The sequence below is a fragment of the Mauremys mutica genome, chromosome 9 (assembly GCF_020497125.1).
Source record: "Mauremys mutica isolate MM-2020 ecotype Southern chromosome 9, ASM2049712v1, whole genome shotgun sequence".
In the NCBI taxonomy this organism is placed as follows: Eukaryota; Metazoa; Chordata; order Testudines; family Geoemydidae; genus Mauremys; species Mauremys mutica.
Window position 1 is genome coordinate 79,048,511 of NC_059080.1, and position 26,170 is coordinate 79,074,680.

Consider the following 26,170-nt stretch of genomic DNA (forward strand, 5'->3'; position numbering starts at 1 on the left):
TATATCTAATGGACTTCAGTCAGATTGAGTAAAGTCATACATTTATGTAAATGTCTGCAGAACTGGGCCTTACGGCCTCAACACAGCACACATTTATGGATGAGTAAAGTTACTCATGTGAATTGTCCCAACTCAATGGGATTGCTCATGCGCATAAAGTTACTCACATGCATAAGCATTTGCAGAATCAGGGGTTAAATGTGTACAAAAATCACTGCACCGTTAAATGCACTCTGTGGTTGGGAGCACAAGTGTGGTGCAGACAATCAGAATACGGCATTCTGTGGGAAAAGATAAATTCTGGACCAGCACACTTGTGTGCAGCCTTACTGTTATGAAAAGATTGAAAGGATCGTTAATGTCCAGATCAGACAAGACTTTAAAGGAAGATTCTTATTTGTTGCAAATTCTCATAGCTCCATTCATTTGAATAATCTTATCTTTTGAATCTTAAAATCTTTATATTATAAGGCTATTGTAACGATTCCATAAGTATCTATTTACAGTAAACCTCAGAGTTATGAGAACACCAGAGTGACGAGCTGACCAGTCAACCACACATCTCATTTGGAACCAGAAGTATACAATCAGGCAGCAGCAGAGACAAAAAACAAAAAAACCCAAACAAGTACAGTACTATGTTTAAATGTAAACTACTAAAAAAAAATAAAGGGAAAGCAGCATTTTTCTTCTGCATAATGAAGTTCAAGGGTGTATTAAGTCAATGTTCAGTTGTAAACTTTTGAAAGAACAACTATAATATTTTGTTCAGAGTTACAAACAACCTCCATTCCTGAGGTGTTCATAACTTTGAAGTTCTACTGTACAGTATGTATTAAAATACCAATTTATGCCCTGCCCCAACTTTCTGAAAAAAAGCTTTTTGCCTACATTTCTCATGTGTGCTCTCTAACCAAAGGAGGATCTGTTGGTATAAATGCATGGTTGATTAGAAAAGATAATTTAGGTATCCTGGATGAGAATTTGAAGTCTTCCAACGTTGTTTTGTAATGATGTATCCTAAATTGTTTGGCTTAAGGAGAACTTTTAAGTGTAAATTTGAGGTTAATCAAACAACATGTTTTTGACATGTGAGAGTTTGAATAGTGAATGGATTTTTACTTCTTGAAAAGCCATCTACTTTTTTATGTTACAGTGTATCTCTTAAATAGAGTGGTCTAAAAACTTCCTTTGTTTTATACATTAGTCCCCATGAGGAGAAAAAATATACAATTATTTTTAATAGGATTGGGTAAGTAATTTCAAAATTATACCATCTGACAGTTTGAAACTGATTTTGGTAATGTCTCTGAACTCCAGTTTAAGGCACTGTTTTTTTAAACAAAAAAATTAAAAAACTAAGAAAGTTACCAAACACAAGCTTTAGTTGTTGAAGTTCTGAGAATAATTATTAGCATGCAGTAGTAATTAAAAACAAAACGCCGTCTGTTAATTTGTTTTGTAAATGTTACTTGTAGCATGGTTTAAATCCCACTATGCCAAGTTGATACAAAATTCTACATGATTTACAAAATCAAGTGTATATTTATAGGGATTGAAATATGGATATGGTTTTGTTGCCAATACGTATGCACCTTTTACATATTAAGCCAAATGGTGTATTTGTGTTTGATGTGTATGTAAGATCAATAGAAAAATAGACTCTAATCTTAACACATTCCAGCATGCCGTTACATGCCCATATATCTTAAAAGTTGGAAGTGTGTAGTACAAGTCAGTATATATGCCCTTCTAGTTCAGTTGTACATATTTTTATTTTTCTATTTCATCTGATGCTCTGTTGTATGCACTATAAATTAGATGATATTATACGTGAATGTGTGTGTCCAAAATCCCATGTTTTAGAATACACTCAGACATGTACAATAGGATGTAAAAAAATGTTTAGAGTTAGGTTTTCATTTTTCTTGTGAAGTTTCCTATTTATTGATATAGTAAGATTGTAGTTGCTATTTGAAAGAAAAAATACGTTTTGGGCTTGTGCAACATTACTTTCCAGGTTGAAAATAACATTAACTTGTATAAATTAACATTAAATTATATAAATTAAGAATGAATTGGACTACAGGAATTGTACAACAGTGCCAGAATGGCAATTATAGTTAAGAATGAATTCACGTTTTTATTGTGAACTTCAATTTTGGGGATTGAGTCCTAGAAAGCTGCTGATTAAGACTTAGTGTAAAGAAAATGTTCAAGGCTGAATTCAAGCCTGTAATTTTTGGGTTGTAAAGTTTCAAAAATAATGTTTGGAGCTGCCCTTGGTTTCACATTTATCCATCCTTTGTAAGGTCACTGTCAACGCAAGTTAAATTCACAGTAACAATAAAACAATATGTGCCTTAATTAGGGACCTAAATCCGTATTTAGGCACTCGTGTAAAAATGGTTTGATTTCTAGGGTCTCATAGGTTGTGAAAAATACTAGAAACATTTATTATCCATGGGCCTGATACAAAGCCCTCTGAAATCAATGAGAGATTTTTCATCATAGACTCAGAGTCATTAAGGCCATACGGGACCATCGTGATAATCTAGTCTGATCTTCTGCACGCTGCAGGCCATAGAACCTTGCCGACCCATAACCTCTGGCTCAGTTACTGAAGTCTTCAAATCGTGATTTAAAGACTTCAAGTTACAGAGAATCCACCATTTATACTAGTTTAAACCTGGAAGTGACCCATCCCCCATACTGCAGAGGAAGGTGAAAACCCACCAGGGCCTCTGCCAATCTGACCCGGGGAAAAATTCCTTCCCGACCCCAAATATGGTGATCATTGGGACCCTGAGCATGTCAGTGTGACCCACCAGCCAGGTACCTCAGAGGTCTCCCCATCTAGTGTCCCATCTTCAGCTATTAGGGTTATTTGCCACTAGCCAGTTGCACATGGGCCACATGCCATTGTAGGCAATCTCATTATACCATCCCCTCTATCCATTTATCAAGCCCAGTCTTGAAGCTAGTTAGATTTTCTTGCCCCACTGCTCCCCCTGGAAGGCTGTTCCGGAACATTATTCCTCTGGTGATTAGAAACCTTCATCTAATTTCAAGACTAAACCTGTTTGATGGCCAGTTTATATCCATTTGTTCTTGTGTCAACATTGATGCACATCTTTAATAACTCCTCTCTCTGCCTGGTATTTATCCTTCTGATGTATTTATGGAGAGCAATCATATCTCTCCTCGGCCTTTGTTTGATTAGTCTAAACAAGCAAAGTTCTTTGAGTCTCCTCTCAGAAAGTAGGTTTTCCATTCCTCTGATCATCCTAGTAGCCCTTCTCTGCACCTGTTCCAGTTTGAATTCATCTTTTTTAAACATGGGAAACAAGAATTGCGCACACTATTCCAGATGAGGTCTCACCAGTGCCTTGTATAATGGTACTAACACTTCCCTGTCTCTACTGGGAATACCTCGCCTGATGCATCCTAGGATTATATCAGGGGTTCTCAAACTGAGTGTCGTGGGGGGGGGTCACGAGCTGTCAGACTCCAACCTCAAACCTCACTTCATCTCCAGCATTTATAATAGTGTTAAATATAAAAAATGTGTTTTTAATTTATAAGGGGGGGTTGCACTCAGAGGCTTGGTGTGTGAAAGGGGTCACCAATGCAAAATGTTGAGAACCACTGAATTACATTAACTTCAAAAGGCACTGGATCATACCTATGTGCCATACAAAAACTATTTTACATTAAAATTGTTTCTAATATAACATATGTTGAATTGTATATTTACAATTCAAACTGACTAAAGTTTGGAACCTGATCCTGCAATCTTCCTCCTGATAAATTTAGTGCGGAGGTTGTCTTCTAACTCAGGAGATTTAATATGGGGTCATTTTGTTGGCGAATTCTCTTAGAAATCTTGACTGTTCTCTTTCTCAGCCCATTCCCTGGTGGATGAGAGGGGCTGAAAGCGATATACTTGAAATCATACTACATCCTAAAAGCTTTGAATTCAGAACTGGCAAACTATGTTCTGCTCTCAATAACAATATTTTCCATAATGCCAAAATGAGAAATGTGCCTCTTAATTTTTCTAGAACCTGATGCCTTGTGGGTCTAGTGAGAACTAAAATTTCTACAAATCTAGACTAGTCAATGCCTGTCAGATATTTCTATTTTCTAAGAAGTTCTGGTGTAATTCTTTTGGTATTGGCTTTTCTGACAATGTTTTGAGTATGCGAGGTTCTTTGAGTTGTATCTCTCTGGTCATTCTGCAAGACTTGTTTACTTCAAAATTTCAGACTTAAAAAGAGCACCAAGAGTAACTTCAAGTTCTCTGAAGACGCATGCTGTTTGCTCTATCAGCTCTGAAATCTGTGGCCAGTTTGATAATTAGCCTAATGTTTTGTTTTCGCTTAATCTTGTGACATTGCTGTAATAACATCTCTCACTTGGTCCATGATGTAATTATTGCATTCCTTTCACATTTATTGTTTAGATATCTTATTGGCAATCGTTACATTAGGTAGGCAGCAATATTTTGAAAATGGTATAATCTGGTCAGTTTTATATATTTCTTGATTTAAATTGGGACTAATTTGGCAACTGCAAGATGTGAGATTACATTAACAATATAATATATTAATTTTACTCCATTTCCCATTCTTAGTAGAATCATTGTCATGAAGATAGATTCATGTTGCATAATTCTGTTCTTGCTGACAATTATCATGACAGTGAGATTAGTTTTTCTTGGTTCTTTGAGCCCAAAATAGTGTAACTCACTACTCTAACATTTTTTAGTGTTGTGCATTTTCATGGTGCCTGGCCTGTACATCTGTTTCTATAAGGCTTCTGTAACTGTAAATGGAGAAAACAGGAATGTCCAGCTACTCCAATTACAGGAAGAGTCAAAACAATGGCTCCCCAGGGAGTATTTTTCAGTATAAATAAGGCATTCATATTCAGGTACCTTATTCCTTTGACAAATTATAATGAGAATAGAAAAATAGCATATCGTTAATCCAGTCGTATGACACTTCTTTGTAACAATAATGGGAAGTGATAGAAATTGAACACACTCAATCACAAACTGGAAATGTAATTGCATGATCCTCTTCTGTGTAACTTTAACTTTCAAGCATTTTCAGTTAACATTTGAATACTTGTTTTGTTTTGTGACGCTATTCATAACCATTTGCATTGACCCAGTTCAACAGACAGTTAAATCCTATCAGTTTCACTTGAGGAATGATTTTTCAAGGATATGATATTTTCTCTCCAGATATGTATTTAAACTTCTCCAGAGAACTACGTCTTTTATTTGTCTTTATTGCACTTCTTTAGCTTGCATCCGCTTTTTTAAAAAGCTGGCCTGTTCATTTTACTCTTTGGTTTTCATTTAAATTCCAAATAATTGATGAGCAAAAAACAACAACAAAATTGTCAAAAAGTAATGACTGTCACAGGCAGTGGCGATTAAAATTCAGATTTATAGGTGAAGTGCACATCAAAAATGAGAAAGCTGAATGCCCTAATAACTGGCCTCTATGGAGCTTCACTACAAAAGTCTAACTCAAGTTCTTTAAAAAACTATTTTAAGCCACATTGCTCACTCTTCTTCCCTGAAGCTATTGTGGTATTTCCTGGTTAAGTGGAGATAGCCTGGAAAGAGTCATCACAAATATGTGAAGTCTCATTGCAGCCAGGCAGTCCTTTGGTATTTGAAATTTTCACAGAATGATGCCTTCTTGGATATCTTCACTGAAGCAGAAAATACCAAGAGAATTTCACATGGAGGGGGGGAAATAGCTTGGAAGGGTTGGTAAATATATTTTTGCACTGTGTACTGTCCCCCAATCCTCCCTTGTTTAGTGGAGACATTCAGCACATAAATCTGGCCTTAATTTGCTCTTTGTTTTGGATTTGCAGATTATTTTTTAAGGCTGACTCTGAGGGCTGTATTTTCAAAAATATTCATTAAATTCTACCCACAATAATTTGTTCATAAACAAGTAATTGTACTGGTAAAATGTGTATTTCTACCAGTACTATTTGACATTTGTAGAACACCTTCACTCAGATGATTTACAAACATTAATGAATTAAGTCTCATGACTCCTGTGAGAGAGAAAGTATTACTACTTTCATTTTACAGATGGTAAGATGAAGGACATCAGTGGGAGTTTTACCATTGACTCAATCGGGCCAGAATTTCATCCAGAGAGATTAATATAAGTGGTTTTCCCAAGATCACACAAAAAGTTCATTACAAGACTAGGAATAATATCTCCCAACACATATCTCCCAACTCACAGCCCCGTGCTTTAGCTGCAAGATTATCATTACTCCGTTATTTGTGCATGCAAAACGGTACTTTCCTGTGCAAATAGCCTTTTTCATAAGCAATTGCCCATTTTTCAGGCACAAATGCATATTTTCCTGCACACTTACTGATTTGCATATGTCCTCTCATGTTTCAAGGGGGCAACTTAAGCAAGTAGTTCTGAAAACACGGCCCTTAGTCCCTTTATAGTAGGGTATAAACAGTATATGAGCTGATATTCTAATACATCTTGGTATTTAGGCACAAATAGTTTGTACTATGGGTATTATGTTAAATAGACAAAAGCAGGGAAATATGTAGTTAGGGCTATATCACATCTTTAATATAACTTGAGGGGCACTTGTCAACTGGATCTACAGCATCTCGGCTCAAGCATTTTTAGCTTTACTCCCACATGTAATAGTGAGATGGAAATGCCTCTGATGAAATATCACCATAAAATATTATGCTCTTCCATACAAGACTGTCATAGCATGATGAAACATTGGCAAATCAGTTGTCGGCAATAGATTTGCAAATGGATAAGGCAATACCATGTCAACTTTATTAGGGCCAAATTCATCTACCATAAAATTGCGATAAACAAATTGGGAATACTCTCAACATATGTTATCGGCCAGATTATCAAAACCTGGCCTTTTTTTGCACCCTCAAGGTCTGAGTGGAAATAATTGCAGGCACAAGGTTGCATCCAGGGTTGTTTGCCCCTGAATTTTAGTTCAGTTGGATATCTGAATATTTAATGCTGCCCACAGAAAAGTTACCTTGATGGATTTGGTCTACAACACATGGCAAGCCTGCTGAGTGTAGATATATCCTAAATGAAAATTGTGTCTGCGGATAATTGTGTCCAAAATTGTTTGCATATTTCTGGTTCCTTGTACAAAATATCGGCTTGGTTAAGAATGCGCTGAAAAGGAAGCCCTATTTACAATTGATTTTATGGGGTATATCTTCTAGTCTCCAATTCAGCTTTATTCCCCCTCTTTTTTGGTATGCTTAAAACAAACTCTCTCACCACCACCCACTTCCTTATTGCTTTGCAACCATGCTAAACTGACAAGCACTGTTTCTAGATGTTGTCAGTGATGCTAATGTAGAAAGAGAAAAGTCTGCTGTTTATGGAGGGGTAGCACTAGAAGCATAGAAGTGTGCCACTCTGTCACCTACAAGAGATTGGACAAGTGCAGGATGTGTTAGGGCTCATGCTGCAAAAGAAGATCATTTAGAATTGAGTTATTTGCAGGACCTTCTTTTGTCCTATGTCCCATTAAGTCATTTGAGATCAGGTGGGTTGTTCTTGTTCACTGTGCTGAGGGTCAGTTTGAATAGGACTGGGGGCAGGGTCCCAGTCAGGAACTCATTTCCTGAGGATGTCAGTTGAGGGCTCTCTGAAGATGTTTTCAGGACTTGTCTTCCATATTTAGGTTAGTTTTTTCATGGTCATTTAACTTCCTCTGTTTCTGTATCTCCTAATTTGAGAAGAGGGAGAGGGTTCAGTTTATTATTTGAATTTTTTTTTATTCAGCATCTGGGTGTCTTTTTCAGAGATTGACTCTTTATAAATTATTTGAATGCTCAAAATACCATCTGCCATCTTGGATTTGCTGACGAGGAGCAACTCCTAATGTCCATTTATCAAAGTTTCAAAGCTTAGTTTTCTAATGCAAAACTTGTTGTGCATGAGGTTAAATGGAGAAATTGAATTTTTCCTCAATACATCTCTTTTTGCTGACCCGCAGAATAGAAACGAACAAACTGCTGAGTTACCATATTAGCATATGAAAGCTTGCAGTTGTATACGTACAGTAACATTGTTTTGTAATATCTTGCTCTATGCAGTTTTTTATTAACGTTATGGCAGCCCATAAAACAAACTCAGACAATAGCAAATGTAGTCTTATGTCACTGGAAGCTTAGCTGTCTGTTAAAACAGTAAGATACTCATAGTAAATAACTATAGGTCTTTTCCCAGTAGAACTCCGAGGTCATTTGAATAAATAAGCATTTCATGGCCTTTAATACAAGTTTTTGTCTTAAAGGAAGCAATAATTAAATCCTGGGAAATAAATATATATTTCATTTAAACTATGAAGATTGTGCCTGAAACTGTTAAACATCAGGAAATAAACTTATGAATTTTAATGTGTTTTTGTCTGTAGCAAGACGTGCTGCAGTTGTCTTGATTTTATGAAGAATAATAAAAAACCCATCAAATTATTCTGTCAGAGAATGTCATTTCTATTATAAGGAAAAGTTAGCTGTTTCCACAAATATATCATTTGAATATAAGTTTCTTAGAAGTGCAGAGTTAGAGGCATATACGTAAAGCTAAGACCAGCAGGCATCAGCTCACGCCACCACTTTTATTCAGAGGAGTGTCATTGTGAAGTGCATCATGCTGCTTAAATCAAATTCTGTGATTAATATTTAATGTGTCTGTGATGGAATCACTTTCTCCCCTGAGGTTAACTTACGTTTTGCCAGACATCCTGACAACACTGCAATTCTTATATTCCCTGTATGACCTGGGCTTTTCCTTGAGAGAGGTCAGAATAAAGGGTGCTTTTGTTCATATCTAGCCTGCTGGTGATATATTGACAAAGTGTCTGCTGGCTGAATGGAATAGTTTTACAGTATTAAACAAGTGCTGATTTCTGTGGCGAGGCAGGACTTATGGTTTAGAAGGAAGTGAACTGGTTAGGTCAGGAGAATGTACCATTTGTGAACTCCCCCTTTCCTTTTATATTCATGTGTTGGATACAGTAGACGGTACGCTGGCTGTGCTCAAGGCAGAACTGGAGAGAAAACAGCTTCAAAGTGATCTGCAGTTTGAAAGCTTGCTTTTTTCTGTAGAGATTCTACAGGCGCTTGTGCTTGTGTTGGAAGCAGTTTTAAAACTAACATGGTTTAATCCACTAACTGCATGTTGGGTAAATTCAAAACCCACATGCTCGTCCTCTTGCAGTGGAATAAGTCACATCTGATGGACATTTTCTGTGCTTATAGCATAGTAATGAACGTCTGACAGGCGCGACCTTTCATAAGACAGCCCACACTATTGGCTTTCTGCCCAGAATATTGCTGCAACACTATCTGTGATTGGTTATCTCTCTATCATGCATTGCTTCACAAGGGAAAACGGCCCCTTTTTTAATAAATCTACGATGGCTGGCTGCAATATGCTACACTGTAAGTATATTGTGTGAAAGAAACAGACTGACTATAATTCTGCATAGTAGTCTAGGAGCACATGGCAAGGCTGTAATGCTGTGAGACCTCAGTGGAATGCTGCTTGGTAAATTTTAACGTATTTGTTTTTTCTACAGGTTGGTACTAAGAAGTGCCTTTCCTGACGTCTCTGCTGCTTGGAACCGCTTCTAGAGCAGTCTCTGCTTTTTGCCTTGCTTGCTGCCAGCTAGACTGCGACGACAGCACATCCACCCTCCACCTCTAGCCCAGACACCCCCCATTTCTACTTATAATCAAGAGAAAAGCTCTAAGTATCAGGCATTGCCCTAGGCTGCTTTAGTATAAAAATAAGTTTGCTGAAAAAGTAAGATATCTTCTGCCAGAAAATCAAGGAGAGAAAAAAAATTTCTCGATTGTTGCTCTAAACTGCTGCATCTGTCTATGCCAAACTAATCAATACCGATTGCACCACAAAACCCAATTGCAAATTCAGCTGTGTTGGAGATTACCTTTCAGACAACTTTACTGAAAGCAGCTTGGAAATTCTGTGTCAAAGGGTCTGCCACGTTTTCATGCTTGCATTTTGGGCTCCAAATTGGTACTCGGAATGGGTTACTGAGAGCACAAGGCTAGTTTCAGGCCACACTTTTTAACATTCATCTTACTTATGAACCTAGCATTTCTTTTAAGTACAAAACCTCTTTCAATTAGCAGTTTCATGCTGTGAATTTCTAGTTGGAAACCTTTTCTTTGATATTGTGACAACACAATTTTACATGTACTTTTAAAGTAGGGTCTGGGGAAAAAAAGTATTTTGGAGGTGACATTTTCATCATTTCCAATCTATCAGTTTGGCTGTTTGTTTGTTTGTTTCACTGAAAATTTTAACTACCTGTAAAAAATCTAAACATGGCTGTTAGTGTCACACCAATTCGGGACACAAAATGGCTAACACTGGAAGTGTGTAGAGAGTTCCAAAGAGGGACTTGCTCACGACCAGACACGGAATGTAAATTTGCACATCCATCGAAAAGCTGCCAAGTTGAAAATGGACGAGTAATCGCCTGCTTTGATTCATTGAAAGTGAGTAAATATTATATTATTTTCAAGGATAAATAGTTAATGAATGAACCAATTATAATCGGCAGAACCATAGCGTCTGGGAGATATGGATTGCTGGCTGTGCTAGTATGGAGATTTATGGCTTTCTTTATTGCTGATTTGTTGGTTTTGTTTTTCTCCAGGGATGGGGGAGAGGAGAATAAGGGGGAAAAAACTGTAACAGAGTTCGGGCTTTCTGGAATTGATGTGGTTACAGTTACTAGTTCCTTAACCCTAAATTGTTATTGGTCTGCAGCTGGTGTAAAAAGCAGCATATATTTTGTTTAGAAATAGCAAAGTCATAGTAGAGATTCTTGTAAGTAAGTAAATAAATAAATAAGTAAAAGAGACTGGAAATGCAAACCATGTGTTCTAAATGATGATTTGTTGTTGTCGTGTAACTGCATGTGGATTGTTGCTGGCTCTGGACAGTAGGCAGTGCATTTGAGATTAGTATTTTCCTTCATAAATTAGCATGGCTACTTCTGAAAGCATCTTTTTTTTATTTTTTTTCATTTTTTGGACTTCCATGATTTTTTCCTTCCTTCTTACAAATATAATTATTTAATGAAAGAAGTGATGCATTCCTTGGAAAACTTAACTGAAAGCCAGGTATCTCCAGTCATGCAAGGACAACTATAATAGCGACGTTACAGACTTACTGCCACTTCCAAAAAATATATGCTAGGTACACTGTGTTCAGTAGAGGACTGGTATTTTCAACTATCTCTAGTTTCAGGGGTCACTTGTGAAACATACAGATTTCCAGCTCCTTCATTCTTTATGAATTAAATAATCCGAGACTTTAAATAGCCAGCCCACAGACTGAAACTTAATACAGCAGAGTCATAAATCAGAGGCTGATAGAAAAATTATGTCTCTTTGTTTTCTCTAGAATATAATATTGCTGCTCTTAAAGCCAAATCCCAGGAAGGGGAGCAAAGCCTGAGTATACGGGTATTGCTGTGGACAAAAATGTCATGGGCTGAAGGAGGGAATGTTCTGCCTGAGCAAGCTACTGTAGGCCGATTGTATAGCCAAATCAGTATCACAGCTAGAACAGGGCAGCAAAATGGTTTTCCCATCCCACCAAAAATTATGAGATTTCAACAAGTTTTCCGGTTCCAAAATGGAACAAAAAGTCAAAATCTTGAAAATTTTTGTGAACCAAAAATTCTAAAAAATGTGGTTCAGCTCAAATCAAGCATTTTCTTATAAATAAATTTGAAACGTTTTGTTTTGACTGTGGCCCTTTTTAATGTAAAAACTGTTTTAATTTTCATCTAGCTTAAATTTTGAGATGAAAAGTAATTTTGATGCGGCAAACAGGATTTTTTATCATTTCTAACATTTCTAAACAAAATATTTTAACAATTTCTAAGCTTTTTTTCCAAAATGTTTTCAAGTTGAGAAATTTGTCAGAATAGACACTTGTCAAAAGCCAAACTTTTTGTGGGCAAATCAGCATTTCCCAATGAAAAACATTTCACCAAAAATTCCCAACCAGCTCTAGTCAGAGCTTCGGGGCATTTGGGTAGCAGTGGATACAACATACTACTTCCTCTTTGTGGTGGGCTTGATCTAGTGCATATGCTCTGTGCATGGGCTTAGTCCCTGCCACCATGCTGAGCCAGCTCCATTTTCTGCAATGTTGGTGAGTTGTGAAGCTCTATTATTATTATTTTGTAAAAATATTCATATTTTAACTTAGAAATCTGATATTCAGGTTTAGCTCATGGAACTCAATAAAATGCCTCCATATAAAAGAACTTAAGAATTGAAATTCATTTATTGTTAAAACACCATAACTAGCTACAACATCAACATACAGTTTAATTTCCTAGCTAATTGCTTCTACTCATTTGACTGTGCAAAGTTTCACATCCCCACTCCTGGGTTGCTCTACTAGTCTTAAGTTTAAAAAAGAAAGTTTAAAATACAGCGGGTTCAGAAAAAAATGTAAAAAGGTTGACAGTGAGACACCAGTGTTCATTAAAAACAAACCATTGAAAACCTTAACATGGTTCACAATAGGAAGCTTCCGCCAAGTCCATTATAAATCAGCATTGTCACCAAAGAACTGCGATTTCCAGGTTAGAGAAATACATTAAAACTTTCATGCTTGAGGCAGCAGTCAGCCAGAGGAAGTGTGTTATGGGGGATAAGGCATAGCACTAGAAATCAGGAAGCTATTCTATTCCAGGCTGTGTTACTGACTCATATTACTTTGGGCAAGTCTCTTCCCCTCAGTTACCCTTTCCTTGTAAATTAGATAATTATCTCCTTTGTAAAGAGCCATGAGATCCAGGGGTGAAAAGGACTAAGTATTATATGACTCTTTGTTATCGTTTCAAAATACTAAGTGGAGGTGATCATTCTTGATGACCAGGTGGAGTCATTAGAGTTGAGTGGGTTGTAAACTGGGGCAGAATTTGTTCCAAATATTCTTCTACCATTGAAAAACGTACTGTTTAATAGTTATATGCAGGGCCCTACCAAATTCATGGTCCATTTTGGTCAATTTCACAGTCATAGGATTTTAAAAATGGTAAATTTCATGATTTCAGATATTTAAATTTGAAATTTCACAGTGTTGTAACTGTAGGGGTCCTGACCAAAAGGGACTGTGGGGAGGTTGCAAGGTTATCATATGAGGGTCATGGTATTGTCACCCTTACTTCTGCACTGCTGCTGGTGGCAGCACTGCCTTCAGAGTTGGGCTTCCAGAGAGCAGCAGCTGCTGGCCGGGAGCCCAGTTCTGAAGGCAGAGCCGCCACCAGCAGCAGCACAGAATTAAGGATGGTATGGTAAGGTATGGCCACGTTTACTTCTGCGCTGCTGGCTTCAAAGCTGGGCCCTCGGCCAGCAGCTGCCACTCTCCAGCTGCCCAGCTCTGAAGGCAGCAGCGCAGAAGAGTGGAATGGTATGGTATTGCCACCCTTACTTCTGCGCTGGTACTGGCAGGGTGCTGCCTTCAGAGCTGGGTGCCTGGCCAGCAGCCATCACGCTCTGGACACTCAGCTCTGAAGGCAGTGCAGAAGTAAGGGTGACAATACTGTGACCCTCTCCCTACAATAACCTTGTGACCACACCCCCCATAACCACCTTTTGGGTCATGAACCCCAGTTTGAGAAGCTCTGGTGAAACAGCTCTGCAGGTGTCAGATGGAATCTTCTTTCTGCAAGCTGCAGAGCACCAGTTCTGTAGTTCCATGGCCATTATTACCACCCATGAGAGTAGACCAAACTGCATTAGTAAACTCGCATACACTGTAATCTGGCTAGCGTATGTTTTTATAAACAGATAGTTGAGATGTGGTTAAATTAGATTATTCTGACAACTGCATGAAAATCCCATTGGCAGTTTGAAAATGAAATATAGTTCTTTACTGAATTTCCTGCCCAACTCAGCTAGCAGCAAAACACCTGCATTTGTGTGTGTGTGTAACTTTAGGGCCCTCGTGGCCAAGATGGAGTCTGCTCTGCAGGCAGCTCTGGCCAAGAGAAGGCGCGTGCAGGAATCCAGCAGGAGAAATCCCTTCCACCCCAGGGGCACCTGTTCCAAACCCCCCACCCAGAGAAAACACACACACACGAAAAGTACAATGGATATAAGAAAGGGAAATATTTATTTACAGAGGGATGAGAGGAGAAATACAACAAGGGGAAATATAGGGGGAGCGGTAGAACAGGGCTGCATCCAAGCCAAGGCCCCACGGGCCCAGTGGTAGCACAGACTGACAGGGCAGACACCGAGCAATGTATCTGCACACAGAGTTCAGGAGGCCTGAGCAAAGTTCCAGTCCGGTGGTGAGTCTTGGGTGCGCCTGGTCGTCTTCGGCGCCAGTGAACTTTCCCCCAGCAAACCCCTCCGGTGCCCTCTTCTGACGCTCTCTGCAAAGCCACACACAGCGACCCCCTCCCCACTTAACTAGCTACAACCTCTCTCCTTGTTCCCAATGCAGAATCACAAGCCCCAGTACTCACAGCCCCACACAGCTCTGGGCAGCTGTGATCCTGGGTCCAGCTCCGGCCTGTCCTTCTGTCCTGGGGTGTCCCCGATCAGGCTCCAGGCAGGTTCTCTGCTGCTTCTTTTGCAAGGGCCTGCGGGCTGCTGCCTCTCTCTGTCTCTAAGATCCAGAGACACCCTCTGGAGTTTCCCTCCTTTTTTCTCACTCTCCCCCTCCCCCCAGGAAAAAGATGTAAAGGGGCCATGCTCTCTAAACCCCAAAGGGGTTACATGTGTGTACTGGGCTAAAGAACCACTGATTATTTTGGGTTTTTTCCCCCAAAGTCACAATTTCTATTTGTCCTGTGGACTTTTTAAACAGATGTAGTAAAAAGTAAACTACATGCTTTATATCCAGATTTAAAACATTTAAATAGTTTAATATACACTTAGTATTTCTTACTCTTTACTAACACCTCGGTGTCTCTAAAAGCTGACTATAAAACCATTAACCTTTAAATAGTTATAGACTCATTAATCACCTTATCAATGCATATTATAATAATAATAATAATTAGTAATGAACAATTATCTGAATAGCTCATATTACATATTGGAAGTAGGCCAGATCTTTAGAGTTATGGAGTCTTGTTAGTAAATTGGCCATAAATCTCTAATTCATATGATTTAAAAAAATCATCTGACAACTACTGTAGTATTTTAAAACCTTGTAGCTTTCTAGCTTGTGTGCTGAGATGTGTGCTAGGTATTGCAGAATGCTTGTAGTGCCTGTCAAGTATTTGAGCGCAAGGTGGATAGAGCCTATGTACTTTTCTATATTTAGAACATCAGACAAGCAAAGCAAATATATTCTACGGGGACCCCATGAAATGGCAGTACCATTCTGCTGTGCTGTTTCAGACTTTGGCCACACTCCCACGTGCCTTACATTTAATATACTGGAGAAGAGTTTCTGGTTTCAAGAGGAAAATGTAATTCATGACAAGAAGTAAAAATATTGAAGAAATTGTACATTTGTATAAAGGAAAATAATCTCTGAGTTGTGCCTTTTCAGTTTAGACAAAAATGAGTTTGTTTTGATAAATGAAAATGATAGATGTCTAAATTTGTGGTTAAGAGCGAATTAGGGAGCCAGTCCTGAGACTGTTTCCATTGCTGTCATGTGACTACTTCTGTGCGGAAGGGCTTGGAGTAGTGGTCTCCAGTTTAGGAAACATTCATTATATGCAATGAATGTTGGCTCACTATTATTAAAACCTGCAGTTTTTGTTAAGGCAAACTCCTCTTGATTTCAACAGACTGGGTAAGAACTGCAGGACTTGGGCCAAATAAAGGATTATCCTTTTAATGCTAATGTTCACCACAGAAGCTATTTCTTTGCTGGTAAATCTTTGGTCTCTTAAGCTTATAGCATCTCCAGGATTTGCTACCTCATATTCAATTTCTATGTCCTGATGAGGTATAAAATGGGTTTGGAGCTAAACTTGCCTTCAGCAGATGCAAAATCATGAGCAATCATATTCCCTTGTGAATACATTTATCTTTTTTTCTTCTCTTTTTTTAACATTTTCAGTAAAAGTTAAATGCTAGAAAGTTCAGGTATTCTTGCAGTGTTTATAATCTATATAGAATTTTAATGGTATAGTTATGCATATGAGATCCATAGATTACTCAGTATTTTAATGCTTAAAATTACACTACATTGTAAAGACACCTCTTTTGCAATATGAACTCTCAGACTCTTCATAAATTCATAGCAATGTTCCACTTATTTACTGAGAAGCTTCAAAATGTTAGAGGTAATATTGTGACCTTGTAAAATATATAAATTCATTATGGATTAATCTGCAGAGAATCTCAATTCTCCATTGCCTGAAAGATGGAATTATTAATTATACATATCTCCACTCTTGGTCTCCTTAAATTAAAAAGAAAAATAACACTTTTGGGGCCTGATTTTGCACTGGGTCATACCAGTATAAACTCATAGAATCAGGCCCTTATTTATTGATTTGAGTATAACATACAAAGAGAGAGAATATCATTGCCATATAGAAGTTAGTTACACATTTCTTTGCCTTCTTCAGTATACATCTGCTAATGGCCTAAGCTTTCAACTGGGGGAAAGAAATTGGAAAACCAAAACAAGCAAATGAAGTGGGAAAATGGGATGTGAGGGGGAAATAACCCACTTAAAAAAGCACACACAAAAGTTCGACTGTGGGACTATCAGTGGCATTCAAAAATCTTACCAGCTAACCCAGACAGAGTTATAGTTCAGTAAGGCATGTTTCATATTAAATTGTTAAGCTGCAGGAAGAAATTAAAAAAATGCAATTATACATTTACACTGTTTCATTTATAGAGAATCTAAATGGAAAAAACTCTGAACAGATGCAGATACAGTAGTAAAGAGGAAAACACTTTCTTTTCTGAGAGAAAACTGTAAAGACACAAAATAAAAATGAATTAAAAAAAACCCGTTTGACAGCAAAAGTTCACATACATTAACTTTCATCCAAAGTTAAATCTTCATATGAGGGATCAGGAGCAGCGTCTGAAGCCTCTGTCCTTTTCTGCTGAACCAAAATCTCTGCTTTTTCTACATTTCTAAATACAAATGTCTGGTTTCCAAAGTTCACTCTTAATTTTGCTGGATACAACAAATTACATATCTATTGTTCAACTTTAAAGAAGCAATAACATCTTGTTGTTAGGAGTGAAGAATAATGATAGTAGTAAGGCTAGAACTCAATTCTAGAAGTAGCAAACATTAAGGAAGTAAAAAGAACAGGAGTACTTGTGGCACCTTAAAGACTAACAAATTTATTGAAGCATGAGCTTTCGTGAGCTACAGCTCACTTCTTCGGATGCATAGAATGGAACACACAGACAGGAGATATTTATACATACAGAGAACATGAAATGGTGGAAGTATGCATACCAACAGGAAGAGTCTAATCAATTGAGATGAGCTATCGTCAGCAGGAGGAAAAAAACTGTTTGAAGTGATAATTAAGATGGCCCATAGAAGGTGTGAGGAGAACTTAACATAGGGAAATAGATTCAATTAATGTAATGACCCAACCATTCCTCATATTTGTTAGGAACTCATGCCTAACTACCGAAATTCACATAATATAAGGACAGTCTGTGGAGTCTTAGAATCAGATCATTTCCTCCCTGATAGTCTCCTGGCTAAGATCGAGATGACTGATCTACAATCTTACTAACATTTTATGATTTAGCTTTTGCTGAAAATAAACTTCCAGAATATTTATTGTTTGTAGGAAAATCAGCACCTCACAAATTCTTATTCATGGCATTATTGTCTAGCTCATCTGTTTCATATGGCATGACTTTGTTCTCTTTGGGCAGAGAACTGAAAGTCCCTTATGATATGGCACAGGAGGTTTGGAGTTCACCTCGTTGTTTATGTCCACGCAGTCACTGGGAGAAAGATTTCACTTGTTTCCTATCTGTGGAATCTTACTAAGTATCTAATCTTTTGCAGAATAATTCCAGGCTTGCTTCAAGTCAAACTGTCCAGCCTCTCAGCTCGAGAGGAAAGACAGCAGTTCCCAGTTCTCAAAGGCAGTCAGCCCTCTTGGAGTAAAGAAAGCTTCCTTGGAAAGCAATTAGCTTATTCATGAGAATCCTGCAAGTTTCCTCTGCTTCTTCTGCCCTTAAGTCACTTTCAAAGTGGGGGAAAAAGAGAGGAAAAAATAAAATTAAAGAATGAGTGGAGCATCTCAGAAGCGTGTCTTTGCTCCAGTCCTGCTGGTGCCACCTTTTCTTTTAAAGAGGACTAGAACACATTAGAGCTTAAACTATACAGGTTTTTCACAAACACGAATTGTTTGGCTGTGTCAGTTGCTGTACTTAATATATTGAATATAGTTCTCTTTCCCTTTCTAGTAGAATTTTGTCATAATGCCTGTGGGAAATAAGGTGATGGTCTCAAGTTCTTAGTGGGCACATGCCTGCCTCACCGAAGCCATGGCTATGCTAATTAGCAAGCTTATTGGGCGTCCCAGCAGAGAGGCCAAAGGACCGAATGCTCCTAAAGATGGAACTGCCCTTTAGAAGTAGCATGTTGGCAGTATGTGGAAGTGACTGTACTGGACCTGGTCTGTGGATAAATAAAGCATTTCCATCTCCCATGCTATGAATCCAGCTCCTTTCACCAGCACTATATTTACTTAAATTAAATACATTTAAAAACAAAATTAACAACAGAGATTCTATTAGGCAGTCTCAAATTTTTCCCTTTTGTATGAACTTGCACAACACTATTTATTTTCATAGAAAATTATAGTGATGGCAATAGAGAAATCTGTATGCAATATTGACATGACGAATATTTCACAACCCCTATGGCACAGCTATCTTCAATGGGGAATTTCTAAATGTTATATTCAATTTAATAGTAATTATAGCTATGGATTTGTAGTTGAATGCAGGTCCTCAGATGTTGGGCCAGGCCAAGCCAAACATATAGAGGAAGGAATAATCTATTTTAAATCCTTCTCTATGTGCTCAGCCCAAGTAAATCCTCTGGATGCTGGGGAGTTCTGTGGAGCGCAGGAAGGGGAAAGTCTCCTCCCTTGAAACTGCAGAATAGTACTAGAGCTGCTCCATAGCAGCCACTCCAACCTAAGGGCTAAAGTAATTTCAGCGAGCCTTGGGCTCTCGCTTCAGTGGGAGAAGAAACTGGAGTATCAGCAGTGCTAGTGGCTCCCCAAAGACCCACTGTGTCATGCAGTTGCACTAGAAGCCACCTCCAAAAGCTAATAATTTACTTCAACTAATTGCTACTTAGTAGACCTCAGCCAGAACTTCCATTGGGCTAACGCGTCAGTAGGAGTTTTGCTTTAGTAATAATTTGCATGTGTTGATCTGACTGCCTTTTGTCTGAGCAAGATCTGTTAGATCAATTATTATCCCTTCGATATTGGGAGGTAGGATTTCCCAACATGCTATGCTGTGGCAAAATTCATTGGCATCGACATGGGAACTCCCAACCCGCTGGTGCCAAGGGGTAAAACTGATAGCTGGAACCTGATCCCAGAGAAATAGAACTATTTTTAATTTGTGCTGAGTTTCAGGACACAATGCTGTTATGCCAATGCACTTAGATATGTTAATGGATACACGTCGAATATATTGGAGTGATAAAGAGGCTCTGTTTTCACATTTTTTATTTTTCATCATAAAGTTTCAGTATAATTTTTTTTGTAGTTAGAATACTAGATTAAGGGCACTCTTTGCCAGCAGTGAAATCTGGCACGTTTAATCTGTAAAATATATTCAATATTGTTTTCTAAGTATAGTCTGTCACAAAGTTTCCTGTGATGCTAGAAAGTGATATTGATCTTCTGATTGGTGTCATTATTGGTAACTGAAGGAGTTTACTTAAAATATTTAGACAAGGTAGCTCTTTGAGCAATACAGGATGTCTAGTTGTGCTAGTGGCTATGAAGTACTATATAGGCTTTAAGGGTTTGAGCCTGTTGAAATCCATGAAAAGACCCCCTTTAGCGTCAGTGGCCTTTGGCTTAGGACTTAATTTATTAAAATAATATAGAGTCAAGAAAAAATGATCAGAATAAATATTTGAAAAATATAAATTGTTTGGGAAGGTCACAATATGAAGCCCAAGTGATTCCACTGGGATGACTCATACTTAAAATTAAGCACACGTGTAAGTATTTACAGGACTGGGGACTAAGTTTGTAAAAGGGAAAAGGCATATTGGTAAAATGGCATTTTATTTAAATGGTCATTTTGTACTCTAATAAAAGTAAGTAAGTAAAGTAAATCCATTTATTTATGTCTGAATATTGGTGACATCACAGCAGAATTTGTGGATCCATTGCTAACTTTGAGCACTCAGCAGGTGACCTTCCAGTGATCTGCCACACACCATCCATCCATCTCCTTGCTGATCATCCTCTACTTGTTAACTCTCCACCATTTATTTCATAATAGCTTTCTCAGGGTTATGTTCATCTCTACGCCTAATGGAACCAAAGTACATAAGTTTGCATCTGTTGATTTCTGACATCAGGGTCTGCTTTTCTCCAATAATAGTTCTAACTGAGGGATTAGTCTTTTTTTCCATCCAGGAGATACACAAGAGTCTTAGCCAGCACCACATTTCAAAAGCTTCAGTTTTTTCCTTGCCAGCAGCATTCACTTCCCACTAGTCACATCCCTAAATTGCTATGGAAAAATTTAGGGTTTTCACCACTCGCACCTTCATAGATTTTGACATGCCATAGTTTTTCTAGTCTTTCTTTAAAGGAGCCTGCAGTCGAGTGAGCATCCCTAGTTGTCTTCTGATTTCTTTGGAACAGCCTCCTTGGTTGGATGTATGTGAACCCAAATAATTAAATTCAGCTAGTGCCTCTACAGCTTGTCCTTTACTAGGGATGTACACTGTTTTTGTTAGTCATGTCAATGTACGTGCATTTTGTCTTCATCACATTCAGGAATATTCCTTATTCCTCACTCACTGCTTTTACAGACTCCATCATTTATTGCATTGCTTCAGTGGCAAAGAACATCATGTCATCAGCATATCTGATATCGGTTAAAAGGTGTCTACCAATGGAAATCATAATGTACCATAGGGGTGGCTTTAAATTTTTCCCCTCAGCTCTTTGCCTTTGATGGAATTGTTGTCAAATGGATCCAGGTGCATCCCAATCAGAGCTTTAAGGAAGCCAAAAATAACCTGAGGTTTTAACTCTTAGCAATCATAGGCTACATCTACACTGTGATCTAGGTGTATGTTTCCCAGCTTATGTACACATGCTCACACTAGCTCTTATTGAGCTAGCATTAGTATAAACAGTAGTGTGCTCATGGTAACATGGGCAGCAGCAGTGAAAGCCTGCTGGCTGTAAACCTACCTGAACCCCATGGGTGTATACTCAGCGCAGCTAAGCCATGCTGCTGCTGCCCATGCTACCACAGCTAAACTGTTTCTACTCGAGAGCTATTTTGAGTGTGTGTACATGAGCTGGGAATTCCATTCCTAGCTCATAGTGTAGACACAGCCTTACTTACTTTTTTTGAGGTTCCCCATGTATACAAACTTCCACACCATTCTCTCTCCTCAAAAGGGATTGCTTCGAAACAGAAAAGACGGCATTACCAATTTTAAAAGCTCAGTTAATTATACTTGTTAAACAGTATTAGGCAATGTCACCTTTGACTGAATTTTTAAAAGTGTATTATACCACATTTGGGAAAACTAACAGGTGCCTGTATGTCGAAATGTATAATAAATGCTGTTATTCCATGCACAATGTATTGATGCTAATAATATACCTCCTAGCCATACAGTATGCTATAATATACCTGATGCAATGTATTTGTGCTGTGGATCAGTTTTCTGATTTAGGTACAATAAAAAAATTCTCTGTGGCTACAGTGCTAGGAAAGGCTACAAAGCTCCTTCCAATTAGATCTTTCAGAGCCTGAATAGCCTGTCACAGGGTTTTCACTGCACAGAAGCCTGACAAATTTTTAGCTGTATGTAAAATAACTACAGGTATAATGGTGGCAACGCAGGCACACATTCTGACCCCATTCCACAATATGAGAACAAGAGAAGACTCATTTAATTTAAAGCTTAACAAATTTAAAATTCATAAAATAAACAACGCTTTTATAAGATATATTCTATATTTATGGGACTCGCTGTTATTGCTGAGACCAATAGCTTTAATTAAAAAAAATTAGACACTTAGAGCCAATTTCTGTTCTACCACAGAACAGAATTTAGCCCTTATTGTATCAGCGGTTACTAGTTCAGAGTAAATTACACAAAGAGAAATAAGGCAAATTAAAGTTTGAAATGCTTCTTGGCTTTTCTATCATTTTCAATTTTCTGCATAAGCACTGATATAATCAGAATTTAGAACCAACTTGTGATGGATAAATTACATCTGTAATTCAGTTTGTGTGTGTTAGTGCATATTCAAAAGGTAGTCTGCGTTCAGATATCTCTGCTTGTCCAATACTGTGTTAAAATCTTTGCTACATTGAAATAAGTCAAGTGAAATCTCTTAGATTTATGCAGTTATTATAATTGCACAGAAATATAACGGGGGCTGGAAAAAAACCTTGTCTTATGAGCACTGAATGAAGAGACCAAATACAAACTAGCTTAGGCCTCCTGAACACTGCAGGAAACAAAGGAATCTGATCCTTCTTATTTATTACATATTATTTTTAGTGTTTATTGCACACTGTTAGTATACATTGTGCTGTACAGAATGTAAAAGTAGATACTTCCTCTTTACAATCAACTCTGACAATACACTTCATATATATGTGCACAGGATGTCCAGTCTCAAAGTGCTACCTATTTTTGTTATCGAATACAAATTCCCTTTTTTTGGGTGGAGCATTGATGAACCGTTGCATAGAAAAAGTGAGTTTTAAGGGTTTATTTAAAGATGGTCATTCAGTGCCCCAGAGGTACAAGTTCCAAATGTAAAGAGATGCATGGAAGAGTATGTGAAGGAGAGAATGGGCGATAGATATGAGAGAGGGATTTATGAGGTCAGCTTGAGTGGGAAAGATATTAGGAGAGATGTATGCAGGGACAGAGTTATCCAGGGTGTTAAAGGTGAGTACAGGAAATTTGAGTTTGATTTGGGAGGCAAAATGCTAATGAAGGGAATTCAAAGAAAGGAATAACAAATTCAGAGCCGTGGGAGAGGAAAATTATTTCAGCAGAAGCATTTTGTATAGGCTATGGCAGCTGGGATGAGCTGAGATCTGGACAGGCCTGAAAGAAAGAGGTTTTAGTTGTCACAGTGAGAGAGAATCAAAGTATGTACAAGATTCTTATTAGACGGATTTATCTTAAATTGCTCCCATGGGCCTTGTCTTCTTAATTGGTAGGATTATGTGTTCCAGAATAAAGACATTGCCCCTTCCAAGGGAAAAGGAATTGAGACAAACCTCCAAGAGAGTAACTGAAGCACATTCATATCTTTCATTTAGGGCTCTGTTAAGAGTTGTCTGTGTTTGCGTAAAATACCTTTTGTTGGTTTAGCCTGAAACGGTGTCCCTTTTGTCAAGCTAAGTGGAATCCAATTAAACTGAAGGGTAGCTCAGAGGAACTCATGATATGGTTTATTGGACAGATAGTTCTCATGTTAATAAGCTTTTATTGCACTGAGATCAATGTATGTGTACTACAGACTGGTAATACATAGCAAATATATATATATATATATATATATATATATATATATATATAGGTACAGTGCAACCAAAGCCCAAATCTGTAGATCTTTTTAGGCGACTGGACTAATATAAAAATGCTGTTTAAAAGAACTGTACCAAGTGGTTTCATCTAAAAGCCTGGCTTCTCTTAAAATAGTTATAAATAGTGGCAGAACTGTAACCACATTGTAAGGTGAATTCCAGCTTTTTGTTACTTTGAAATCTAGAGAAAAAATAGCCATTCTTTTTGTGGTGATTACATCAAAATCATGAGTTGAACAGGACCGAATGGTGTTAACAGTTGCTGGGGGGGAGGAAATGGAGTTAAAAATCTTAAGATCATCTTTTCCAGCAAGGCTATTCCCAGGTTGCACACCATACCCTAATGCACACTCCTGGCATCTTTATTAATTATATTGATGCACAAACAGGAGTGTTTTGTGTTTTATGCAGGGCTGCAAGAACAATATTTGTCACATGGAAAATAACAAATTTGAGGAATGTAATTTAATATTTAAGAAGAACGTAGATTATAACAGTGACAAGAATTTCCTTTTCAATGTACACAAACATTAAATAAATTGGAGGGCTAGAAATCCAGCTAGGATACAACTAAATAGTTAAGAAAATCAGTGTGCTCACCAGGGAATTAGGGATTATTTCAGAAGAATAAGGAAAAAGTCATTATTGGATGGTTGCATCCAAAGATAGACAGGCTAGTGAGATAGATCATCAGAGTTATGGAATAAAGATCAAAACAGTATTTATTGACCCTGGTTAAACTCAGTCTCAAATATTGTATTTAGCTTAAGTCATATTCTCAGAGGATCTGAAGGGTAGTGTTGCTCTGAAAGGTTGCTGTGTCAGACAGCAACCTGAGTTGTCGTAGATTTGAAAAATGTCTGTTATCAATATATCTTGCCTCCGAAGATGATGATCCTGTTCTCACAAAAGAACAGCAGACTTTTGAGGTAAACTGATTAAAAAATAGTTAAATTAGGAGTCGATAAAGCAGAATGTAGGAGTCGATAAAGCAGAATGTAGTAAACTGGATGATTACAAAAATGACAGGGCCCAATTTAAAACTCAGCAATTTTTTAATAAAAGGGAATTCAGGTAGAATGTTCACTCAGACTATAATAAATATATGTGGCCTGGTTTTGCTCCTATTGAAATCAATAGTACTTTGCCATTGGGTTTAATAATAGAAGGATTGGGCTACATGGCATAAATTAGCATAGAAGACCAGTGAAGCAAATTAAATAAATGAATGTAAGAGGCAACTAGATATTTATCTGAACAGAGGAATGGCAGAAGGGTACTGTGACCAAACAGAGAGATAAGGCCAAGATTGTACAGACATAGGAGTGGCCAACCAAATGGCTTTTTCCTATTTAGTAAAAGTACTTTTGTCCTTAGAATACAGTTATGGGACGCACACACACACACACACACTGCCTTTTCTGGCACTATTACTTTTCTTTTACAAATTCACTTGGTTGCTCAGTTTATGAGATCTGAGACTAAGATGTGTGAGATTTCACTTGAATATTACCTTCCTAAAGCCTTGTGTGACAAAGTTCCTCCTCTACCTTGGTGGGTCCTGCGCTTATTGGCAGATTTGCTCACCTCACAGATTCACCCTGTGGGTCAGGAAACAGCCCAGAGACCTTCCCATCTGGTAGAAGCCACAGTCCAGGTCAATTACTCCTGTGTTTGATCAGGAGTTGGGAGGTTTGGGGGAACCCAGGCCCGCCCTCTACTCTGGGTTCCAGCCCAGGGCCCTGTGGACTGCAGCTGTCTAGAGTGCCTCCTGGTACAGTTGCACGACAGCTACAACTTCCTGGGCTACTACCTCATGGCCTCCTTCCAACACCTTCTTTGTCCTCACCACGGGCCTTCCTCCTGATATCTGATAATGCTTGTACTTCTCAGTCCTCCAGCAGTCTGCCTACTCACTCTCAGCTCCTTGCACGCCTCTTGCTCCCAGTTCCTCACACACTCTTCCTCTCCTCTGGCCTGACTGGAGTGAGCCCTTTTATAGCATCAGAGGGGCCTTAATTAGAGTGAGGTGCTTAACAGCCTCACCTGACTCTTAGCAGGTTAATTGGAGTCAGGTGTTCTCATTAGCCTGGAGCAGCCCCTGCTTTGGTCACTCAGGGAACAGAAAACTGCTTATCCAGTGGCCAGTATATCTCCCTTCCACTACTCTGCTGGTCCCAACTGGCCTGGGTCTATCACACTTGATATTAACTGCCAAGCAAACGTTAAGTGTACATGTGGTCAGGTTAATTCTATAGCATGTTTTGTGTTCAGAAATCTCAAAGTGATTCATGCTACTTTGAA

At 38.2% G+C, this 26,170-nt stretch overlaps 1 protein-coding gene across 16 annotated transcripts in view; it reads left to right on the plus strand.

Moving 5' to 3' along the window:
* The window catches only part of MBNL1 (muscleblind like splicing regulator 1), a 234,816-nt gene that overhangs the window by 69,340 nt on the left and 139,306 nt on the right, over window positions 1-26,170 (plus strand). For 12 of the 16 annotated variants that reach the window (XM_045029489.1, XM_045029488.1, XM_045029494.1 and 9 more), the window contains one exon: window positions 9,643-10,588. The exons of 2 other annotated variants lie outside the window; for them this stretch is intronic. In XM_045029489.1, coding sequence (XP_044885424.1) covers window positions 10,415-10,588 — 174 coding nt within the window. In that variant the 5' untranslated portion in view covers window positions 9,643-10,414. Of the gene's footprint in view, window positions 1-9,357; window positions 9,506-9,541; window positions 9,612-9,642; window positions 10,589-26,170 lie in introns of those variants that run through there. 2 more of the 16 variants (XM_045029486.1, XM_045029502.1) reach the window with 2 other exon arrangements.